The sequence below is a fragment of the Zingiber officinale genome, chromosome 8A (genome assembly GCF_018446385.1).
Source record: "Zingiber officinale cultivar Zhangliang chromosome 8A, Zo_v1.1, whole genome shotgun sequence".
Lineage (NCBI taxonomy): Eukaryota > Viridiplantae > Streptophyta > Magnoliopsida > Zingiberales > Zingiberaceae > Zingiber > Zingiber officinale.
Genome location: NC_056000.1, coordinates 40,427,086 through 40,438,417, shown reverse-complemented (window position 1 = coordinate 40,438,417; position 11,332 = coordinate 40,427,086). Strand labels below are relative to the sequence as shown.

Sequence of the window (11,332 nt, the reverse complement as noted above, 5' to 3'; positions counted from 1 at the left end):
CTTCGGGTGCACATTTCCAGGGTGTGACGTATCATCTCCTCATGTAGGTTAAAAAATAAGAGCACTCCTTTTATCATTTTGGATAAAAAATAATATTCTTTTTCAAAAAAGTTACTCCACCGTATTTCTTATCCGGAAGGTAAGCTCAGTTTTTAAGCTGTTATAGCAGTTACATCATAATTGCTATACCATATTAAAATAATTTTTTTATAATTCAACTTAGTAAAAAAATTTATATATAGAATATTTTTATATAAACAAATTTAATATTGACTTAATTAAACTTTTAAATTTGACTGAAACTATTTTAATAAGGTCAAAATCACTTTAAATATTTTCTGACCATGTTTAAACGTTGGATACGTTTAATTAATTTTAATAATTTATATAGTATTTTTTAAAATTAAATTATATGAAAAAAATAATATACTTTAACCCATCTTTTACTATTAATTAAGAATCTAAACATTTAATAATTAATTAATTTTATGAAATCTAAAATTAAATTATAATAATATCTATTTTTTTACATTAAAAATAATTTTAAATTTTATTAGTAATTTTTTTGATTATTTTTATATATAAAATATATACATGATTTCTTTTAATTTTATATATTAGAATTGATAACATTGTGAACTTCTATAAATATTTTGGGTCGATAATATTAGAAAATATATATTTATTGACTAAGATTAAGTATGTTAGTATTTGTTTTTATCAGTTTAATATATGATATAAAAATTAAATTAATTTTTTTTATGAGGTAAGTCTATTATAATAATTTGTTGTTTGGTTCTCAAGCATCACCCTTGTATTTCACTACTATATGAGTATATCAAATCCTCTGTCTCAAGATTCCTGTGTCCTCATGTCCCCTCGTCAATCGGACGAGCATAACATACTCGTGATGCCTCCTGCATCCTTGAGATGTGATCTAGTCCGTCCGATCGATAAAGGGACATGAGAACACAAAAATCTTGAAATAGAGGATCTGATCTCCTAAATGAGCCTGATGTACCTTTACCAAGTCTAATTTATGGATCTGAGGTATTAATTTAAATTTATAGATATGCGATATTAATTTATACGTATTCATATAATATATTACTCATACAACGAGTGTGTGCGATGACTAATTATAATAACTATTGTGTATCAATTATACCTTGTAGTACTTACTTGTTACCGCTGAAACAAGACAAGAATAAGAGTATTTTCAAGATAAAAATATGATAGAATATTATATATTTTTTTTTATAAAAATGTCAATTAGACAAAAATAATAATTAGGGATACCTTTTTAATTTTCACCACAAAATTATTCATTTTATTTACTTTCATTTATAACTTAACCTTTTATCCCTTTACATTTACTTTAAAAGGAAAATGACGCTTTATTATTTTTTTAATATTTTTTAATTTTATTTTTTTAAAAAAATCAAATTAGGGAAGGTAAAATTAAATATCTAGTTTTGGGCTATAAAAAGGAGCTCCAACCTTGTTTCCTCATGATTTCAAACAATATTTTCCAATCTTCCTTTAGTTTCTTATCAAACTACCAAAACAAAGCTCGGCAATTCCAGCCATGTCCGACCGTGCTGTTGCTGCTGCTGCTGCTGCACCTCTCCCTCCGGGGTTCCGCTTCCACCCAACCGACGAGGAGCTCATCCTCCACTACCTCCGCCACCAAGCCGCCTCCCAGCCCTGCCCTGTCTCCATCATCGCCGAGGTCGACATCTACAAGCACGACCCTTGGGAGCTCCCCGGTAATCGCAGTTCCTTCAACTCATGTACCTTCGAATCGCATGCGACAGACAGACAGCTCGGCGTGCTAATTTTCTTCGCGCTCTGCTGCAGCCAAGGCCATGTTCGGCGAGCAGGAGTGGTACTTCTTCAGCCCCAGGGACCGCAAGTATCCCAACGGAATCCGGCCAAACCGCTCAGCCGCCTCTGGCTATTGGAAGGCCACCGGCACCGACAAGCCGATTCGGGGAGGCAGCGGGACCGTCGGCGTCAAGAAGGCGCTGGTGTTCTACAAGGGCCGGCCGCCGAAGGGGAGGAAGACCAACTGGATCATGCACGAGTTTCGCCTCACCGACGCCCACTCGAGCAGCTTCACCTACGAGCCCATGAAATTCAGGACCTCCTCCATGAGGGTAATTAAGAATCTCTCCGTGTCTCCGATCATGTTCACATCACCAGCTTTCGCTTTGATCTTTTACAGTTGGACGATTGGGTGCTCTGCCGGATTTACAACAAGAATTACAAGCTCGAATCAATGGCGCCGGCCCAAGAGCAAGGATCCTCCCTCTCGGTCCCTGATTACTCGGACGACTACTCGTCGCTGCGCCATCTGTTCGACTATTTGCCTGTGACGCCGCAGGGGTTCGAATCGGCCATGCTCCTGGGGGGCCAGTCCGGTGCGACTCATCTCTCGGCTGATAACGGCGATACTAACAGAAACGAGGGGCGGGAAGAATCCCCTGTCGCCATGGCTACGAGCTCTTCTACACTTTACTCGCTGATGGCTGACCAGTGTCTCCTGGATCAGCAGATGCTCTTCAACTCTCAATTTGGATGGCGATGAAGAAATAAAGAAAGAAAAAAAAGTGATTGGTGTCGAACAGCATGAGGAGGAGGATGGTGCAACTGCGAGATTGTTTAAAACTTGGGACGAGCCCAATTGATGGTTTTAGGTAGTGTGTTGTCGATACCACGTGAGTGAGGTGTATGAATTGATTGGGCATGTCTTCGTTGTGAATTGAATAAATTGAGAAATGTTTCTGAAATTTGTGATTGCAGTGCTGCAATAAAAAGTAGCACACCTTCTGGTTCCTAACCTGAGTTCAGAGGCACCTTAGGGCTTGGTCCGGTAGTAAAAATTTATCAACCAATCATAATTCAATTTCAATATAGGACGCATATACAACAATTGAACTATTGATGAAATTAGGGTGTCACGTTAAGAGTCGACGCACTTCTTTAATTTACTTAATGAACAAAATGTACAATCGGATTATGACTACTAATGGTCCTTAAATTCATCCTTATATTTTTCAAATTTAAAACCTTTTAGGGTCATCAATGGTGTAACTTTGGAACATGGAATTTTGAACAAATCTTAGTTCTATTAGTTACTTTTTGTCAAAACTCAAGGACTATTTTTTTTAAAATAATAAATTTAGAGGATGACTAGGAGTGTAATTGTATTCTTCTAATAGAAATATAAGATCATTCTAACCATCAATATTTTTGGTCAAGAATTACTGAGCACTTTTAGCACAACACAACGTCTTTGATGACTCCAAAGGGTTTCAAATTACAAAAAAAAGAAACAATATGAATGAATGTAAAGGACTACCTGAGTACAATGACACAAATTTAAAATAAATCTAATTTTTAAAGTTCATCAATGGCTTTCTGATTAAAACTCATTCTTAAAGCTAACAAATCATTTTTTTAAAAAAATAAATAAATAGATTCAAAGGGGCAACAAAGTCAATTTAATACAAATTCAAGATTTCTATATGATCCTGTCCGAGCACTGAGTCGACGGACGCTGGGGACGTGACATTCTTCGCTGTCTTCGACTAGTGATGTGAATCTCCGGCGGACCTGCAAAGAAGTCGAGTCAGGAGGGGTTTCCCGACGACGACCCTCCGACGCTCAAGTCAAGCAAAGAAGAAGCAGAGTAACGTTACTGTGACTACCAGAGGCGGATTTACATATGGACTGGGGGCGCCACAGTCCACGTGTAAAACTTATAAATAATATACTAATATATTATTATTATTTATAAGCTAATTAACGAGAAAGACAAATAGGTATTTTGATTTGGTAGTTCGACATTTCGAATCAGTTGGCGACACAGGCAACAACGACACGGCAGCAGTGACTACTCACTCCACAGTAGGCGAACTCCGGTGTGGAGGTCTCAGATCTCTGCGAAACTACGACGAGAACGTTCTCGATCCCGATTCGAGAGAAAGGTGCAATTTCTCTTCTCCTTAGTCCTTACTCCTTAGGGTTTTGAAACTCTTAGAACTGAGAAGGGGAAACAAATCTTTATTTTGGTTGGTGTTTCCATATTCATTTCTTTATCCTATCTTCCCTTTCTAGTTCCTCGATCGATCATCCTTCTAAATTTTATCTGTAATCTGTAGATTGTAAAACTTTGCCTCTTTTTTTTGTTTAAGGTTGTTGGGTATTGCCGGTTGATCCTAATAATTTTATTACTGTTTTAAAATGCAACCTAATAATCTTATTATCTAATAATTTATTAGATCCTACCTTGCTTGTTGGTGTAATAATCTTATTATTGTTTTAATCCACCGCTGTATATGCCACTGCATTTTAAAGGGAAGGTAGGATCTATCACACTATGATTATGATTTATGAAGCTTACTAGCTTAACACAAATTTATACCTTTATTTTATCATTTTTATCTTCATTTTCAAGAATAGAACGATATAAAGTTCACAATTTCATTGGACTTCTTGATTTTGTTTGCTTTTCTACTTTTTACTTGATTCCTTGATTTTGTTTGCTTTCTCCTAATGATTAATTTAGACATTTTAATTAAATCTTGTTATTTTAAAAATTAAAGTGCCTAAATAGTTGAAGTTGGAATTGCTTATTTAATGGTTAATGATCATGAATGATAAAAATTTTGATATTTTTGTTTGTTTATGTTGTTATTATTATTTACTTTTTATCATTGACTTAATGTTTGGTTTAATATTGTTGTTATTAATTATTATTCACTTATTTGAAATAATTCGAGTTTTTCATTGTTAAAGGTTTCATATACTTCAAATGAGAAATACTGTTACGATTGATAAATTTTTTCAAAGGAAGAGAGCAAATGAACTGGATCCGGCTACTCAGATGACTTTATCGACAAGATCAAATAATGATGATCTTCCATCTGAAATTCCTCCTAAAAGATTCAAAAATACAAAAACTGAAGAGGTTGATCTTGATTCTTTAGAGCGTGATCCAGGATTGCGTCGACAAATTTAGGAATATCATCCTAATCAACGAGACGAGATTCGTTGAGTTTATTTGAATCTGAAAGTATATCAACCTATTCTTCAAGAATATCCATTAAATAAAAATATTAAGCACCCTCGAAGATTTCAGTCAACTTGGTATGAACAATTTCCTTTGTTGGAGTATTCACCCACTAAAGATAAAGCATATTGCTTTCCATGTTTTATCTTCAACAAGCCTTCAGGATGCTTAAATCAAACTACATTTACTGTTGATGGATTTGATAAGTGGAAGAAAGTTCGAAATGAAAAAGTTTGTGCTTTCCTAGGCCATATGGGAAAGGATAATGTATCTTCACCCCATCGTAATGCTGAAAAGGCATGTGAGGATTTGATGAACCAAACACAACATATATCAAGAAGATTTGATAATTTTAATGATGAACAAGTTGCAACTAATCGTCTTCAATTGAAGGCTCACATACACGTGGTGTTATTACTTGCACTTCAAGGAATTCCGTTTAGAGGTCATGATGAGAAATCTAGTTCATCTAATCGTGGCAATTTTCTTGAATTTTTGGATGTGCTGACCATGTACAATGATGAACTTTCAAAGGCAATTGCGAAAGCTCCAAAAAATGCCAAATATACAAGTCACGATATTCAGAAACAAATACTTCATGTGCTTTCGGTGAGAGTGAAAAATACAATTCGTGAAGAAATTGGAGTTGCCAAGTATTGCATAATTGTTGATGAAGCCCGAGATGAGTCAAAAAGATAGCAAATGTCTATAGTATTGAGGTTTGTGGATAGTAATGGATTCATTCAAGAACGCTTTTTTGGCCTTGTTCATGTATCTGATACTGCGGCTTTAACTTTAAAGGATGCTATATATTCTGCTTTGGTTTACTACAATTTGGATATTCAAAATATTAGAGGTCAAGGCTATGATGGTGCTAGTAATATGAGGGACGAGTTTAATGGATTGCAAGCTTTGATTATAAAAGATTGTAAAAGTGCTTATTAGGTTCATTGCTTTGCTCATCGGTTACAATTGGCTTTGGTTGCAGTAGCAAAAAATGTGACACCTATTCATCAATTTTTTGATAGATTAACTTTTATAGTTAATATTGTTGGTTCTTCATGTAAGCGTAATGATGAATTGAAGAATGCTCATGCAGATGACATTGCATATTTGATTGGTATTAATGAACTCGAGACAGGGTGTGGACTTAATCAGATAGGTATTTTACAACGAGCTATTGATACACGCTGGAGTTCTCATTTGAGATCATTGAAAGGCCTAATTAAGATGTTTAGTGCATCGTGTACGGTATTGCTCAAGATTATGGATGATGGGCTTCCTTCTCAACGAGTAGATGCAACAACTGTTTATGATGAAATGACTTCCTTTGATTTTGTATTCATCTTGCATCTTATGAAAGAGATTATGGGGATCACAGATATTCTTTGTCAGACTTTACAAAGTAAGTCTCAGGATATTATAAATGCAATGGAGCTTGTATTATCTACTAAGCATTTACTTCAACAGATGAGGGATAACAAGTGGGATGATTTGCTTGTAAAAGTGAAATCCTTTTGTGAACTTCGAAATATTGACATTCCTGATTTCAATGCTCCGTATATTAATAAACGAGGTCGAGGACGTGCTCATCAAGACAATTTCACCATTGAACATCATTATCGAATAGACCTCTTTTATGCTTCGATAGATTCACAGTTGCAAGAAGTTAATGGTCGCTTTAGTGATGATGCTATGGAATTGCTCACTCTTATTAATGGTGATATATTGTCCTTTGATGATCTATTAGTGGATATTAGACTTGATGGTCTATTATTGAGTCTTTGATGTTGATGGTAACTTAAAGAGTATAATGCCTTGATATTTATGGAGTTGGTGATTTTAGTTAAAGATTAGATTACAGACTTTGTGCCAATGATCTTATTTTTTTTGGTATGTTTATTGTACAGACATGAGGAGTCCTTGATATTACTATTTAGGTTACAGTGCCTTAGATTTTGTGTTTATGGAGCTTTGTTGTAGTAGGAGTTTTCAGCCTCAGACAGATGGACAGTCTGAGTGCACTAGATTGATGATAAAGGATCTGCTGATAGGGTGAGCTCATAACCTATAGAATCATCTCTTACGGTTAGAGGTTTGTTCATGATATTTTATTGGAGTAGTATATGAGTATGTTGCTTGGTTGTTATCCTTGGATGAGAGTCCCTGAGTTGAGTAGTAAATTTGGGGACCAAATTTTTATTAGTGGGAGAGAATGTAAAATACCGAACTAAATAATAATTAAATAATAAGGTTTAATAGGCTAATAGCCTTAACGGAATTTTTAAGAATTTTTAGAAATTTTCTGAGAATTTTTCGGAACTCGTATGACATATTTTAAGGGATCAATTATTAAATTGTAGGAGAGTTCGTTTGGATATCCCAATTAAGTGGGAGTTGATTGAGAAATTAATCTAGGGCTTAGTTAAAGATACCTAAGTTTATAATATTAAGTAAATGGGTTAAAATTGAATTTTTATTAGTATGGGATAGGATGATTTGAATTTGTCCATTTAGAATAAATTGAAATAATTTAGTAATATTAATTATTATCATAATAATTGATTGTAAGATAAAGTGAGATAAATCCGTGTAGGGACTTTATTGGAATTAATTGGATTTATTAACTTTATATTTAATCAAACCCTAAGAGTTGATAACAATGCACGTTATCTCTTTTCCCCCTTTCCTCGTGTACATCGACGCCGTCGCCACCCTGGTGCACAATCCCTCTTGCCGTGGTCTCCACCGCCACTAGCACCTTCGCGCCATTGCTGACTTCCCGTGGAATGCAGGTAGTTATGATGTCGGAGAAGAAGCGATACGGAAGGTAACAACGATGAGTAATTAAGGTAAGGATGTGATTAATGCAATTATACAGTTAATTAAAATTGATGGATCATCTAACGGATTAAGGAATTATCAAAACAGTGATTTTAACTAAAATTCAAATTTATGCTTTTGATTTAATTAGATTAATTAGAAATTTATGCAAGGTTAATTGAAGGTTTGGTTTAAATGAATTATTTATAATTTAGTTATGAGGTACGTACTTATAGGATGAACAAATAGAATTTATTAGAAGGATTAAACGGTTGATTAGGTGAGATTAATAGATGGATTAGTTGATTAAGTGAGGTTAATTGATGAAATACATAAAAAGTAATGCTTAATCAATTAAGGAATAGATTGATGGATTAATTAATTAATGGATTGCTTAATTAATTAGTAAATAGGTTGATTAATGGATTAATCCGTGGTATACCTTAGATAATATTCCTAATCGGATTAGGATTATGATTAGCTATGTGGTTTATAATAAATCTTAGTTATATTGTGCATGCTATGTGATTTGTAGGACGTTGATTCGGGACGAGCGTCTCGATGTAGGATTTCTGGTCACGATCTTCTTATAAGGCGGGTACTTCTTGTTTTGTTTTCTTTTAGTACTTTGACCTTTGTGCATGAATTATTTTGGTTAAGGACTGTTTACCTTGACTCCACTCTTATTTTTCCTGCGCTTGATACTTCCACGTGATCTTTGAGATATTTGTTTCCATATCTATACAGTCTCTTGTTGTTGTCCATGATCAGTAGCAGATACTAGATACCATGTTTGTATGTTTTGACTGTGGCTTATTTATGTACGATATTAAGCATGCTGGCTTCATGTAGCATACCCGTTTCTGCTTATATATATATGATGACTGTTGCATTGTTCGCATCATGTCATTGCATGCATGCCGCATCCTCGGCCACTCAAGAGAGTGGTAGCTGGAGTTGATGCCGCTTGTCCTGTCGTGCCGCACTCGGCCACTCGTGTGAGTGGTAGCTGGAGTACGAGCAGCAGGGACCCCCTTCGCTGTGTAGCTAGTTAGCTACTCAGCACCTGTCCATCCGGTCACTCGCGGGAGTGGCGGCCTTTGGGTAGTACAGTTGTCATTGATCCGGCCTCTCGACCATACAGGGGTCATGGTGCAGAGAGGTGGGCGGGGTGACCATCCGTGCATACGCTGTTATTATGCCTGCTTTGGCTGCTGTTGTTTACTTATGTTGTTATTGCTTACTTATGCTATTGTGGTATATTTATATTGGCGTTGCTTCTTGCTGTTGTTTACTTATGCTGATATGCTGTCTTATGTTGAGATAGGCTCACGTTGTAGGTGGTTAAACCTTGGTTTATTAATTGGAAATGTTTATATACCTTACATATTACCTCTGTAGTTATGAGTAGTACTGTAGCAGATTAGTACCATTTCTGACTTTCTATATCTAGCCTAGGATATGGTTCCAGGTATGAACCGTTATCATGATTTTATTTTTGTATCTGCTATTCTCTTATGAGACTGTATTCCTTTTGGGTATTCTTTATTGATTGATTATGTTCATGCACTATCTTTTCTATACCCGCTGAGTTCCAATACTCACCACCCCACAAAATGATTTTCTTTCGCCAGGTAACAGGTAGATGAGTCATGGATGCTTGGAGAGATGTCGGCTGCCAGTCCTGGGTCCTATGTCACACTCGAGGATAGTTTTTTTTTTTGTTTTGTTATCGTTTGGGTGACATGTTAATTTTACGTATTTTGTTTTTGAACAAGTCACTGTGGATTTTTGGAGTTTAGTATGGTGGTTGCAGGTAATTTCGTTAGTGTCGTTGTTGGTTTTATGTTCGTATCGTTGATGTCTTCCGCTGTCGTGTATTTATTTTTGTCCAGCCGGGTAGGCTAAGTATATTAAACTGCGTGTTATTTTGTGTATATGTTGTATATATATTCCAGCCGAGTGTGGCTGAAGTATATTTTGTATGTAGTAATGCTTCAGATTGTCACCCGTATAGGGGAGATGCTGCCGGATTTTTGTCTGGCATGGACTCCTCTGGGGCGTGATAGTAATGCCCTAAATCCTCAAAATGCAGCGGAGTCTTTCAGAGTTGTGGATATATGTAAATTAGTTGAAAAGTTTTATGCTCAGGATTTTACCAGAGATGAAAAAGAACAATTGGAGATGCAATTGAAGCATTACGAGTATAACATAGTCAAAGGGTCCGACTACAAAAATCTTTCAACCATTTCAGAATTATGTCAATGGTTGGTAAAGACTAACAAGTCTGTTACATACAACTTCATTTTTAGAGTGATCGTACTTGTGCTTACTCTTCCGATTTCTACGGCTACTTCAGAACGATCATTTTCTGCGATGAATATTGTGAAAACAAGACTTCGAAGTAAAATGGAGGATGCTTTTCTCTCAGATGCGTTAATGGTATATATTGAGAGAGAAATTGCTAGAAGTGTGAGCATAGAAGCTATGATTGAAGATTTCGAAAATTTAAAAGAACGTCGAATTCCTTTTAGTTAGCGAATTATAATTGATATTTAATTAAATATACATTTACTTCATGTTTTTGAATCATGGTTTGTTTACAACACTGCCAACATATAGTTTGTTATCAAAGGAAGTTCCTGATTGCTTTGAATTATCTCCTATGTTAATTGAAATAAATTGGGTTGATTATGTTTACTATGATGCTTTTGATTACATCATATTTGTTGTTGCCATGATGAAACGAAATTTGATTTTATTATTTTCATTTTGATATTGTTTACTCATAGAGTTTTCTTCTTGAGGTTATTGTTGGATGTTTAGGATTTTATTATCAAGGTTTAAACAAGCTATTGAATATTTTGGTCGCTAAATTTAGTGACTGAAAATTAATATCTGTCGTTAAATTTAGCAATGTAAATTTAATTTCGTCACTAAAATGTCTTGGCGATCTCAAAATTTGTGATCGATAATTTTAATCGCTATCACATTTTTTTTTCTTATAATGTGCGGCCCCCTCAAACTTAAAATTCTGGATCCACCCCTTGTGGCTACAGTGATCAAGATTGTATACCTTCATCGAAGTCTGGGGGTCCTTATATAGGACCCCGGGGAGGCACGGGCATGCTTTTCGATGCGCGCACGCTTCCCCAAACATACCTCAGTAGGGTTGTGTCAGGAAAACATGCCTGACGCCATTCCGCAATCGTCCGAGCATATCCCGGATGTGACGGTGGAAACTTCCACCGTACGATACTCTGTCTGCTCCGGCCGCCGACCATACTATTTATCGGCGGCAGGTGTCTCGAGGATGAAGCTATCAGCTGCCCTTTTTGTCTCCTAGCGTTTTCACCTGCTTCTGGGCCGAGCGGACCAACCGCTCGACGCTCTTGGTTTCCGGGAATGCGCCTACCTTGGCCTGGGAGGTGA

The 11,332-nt window shown here is 35.9% G+C and overlaps 2 protein-coding genes across 2 annotated transcripts; both read left to right on the top strand.

Annotated features, from left to right (window-relative positions):
* Positions 1–1,517: 1,517 nt before the first annotated feature.
* LOC122011534 (NAC transcription factor 29-like) lies at positions 1,518–2,769 on the top strand. Its single transcript, XM_042567922.1, has 3 exons — positions 1,518–1,769; positions 1,861–2,159; positions 2,228–2,769. The coding sequence occupies exons 1-3, from the start codon at positions 1,589–1,591 to the stop codon at positions 2,588–2,590; spliced, it is 843 nt and encodes a 280-aa protein (XP_042423856.1). The 5' UTR covers positions 1,518–1,588; the 3' UTR covers positions 2,591–2,769.
* A 3,010-nt stretch (positions 2,770–5,779) lies between these two features.
* LOC122010716 lies at positions 5,780–6,865 on the top strand. Its single transcript, XM_042567210.1, has 2 exons — positions 5,780–6,005; positions 6,120–6,865. The coding sequence occupies exons 1-2, from the start codon at positions 5,780–5,782 to the stop codon at positions 6,863–6,865; spliced, it is 972 nt and encodes a 323-aa protein (XP_042423144.1).
* Positions 6,866–11,332: the final 4,467 nt, after the last annotated feature.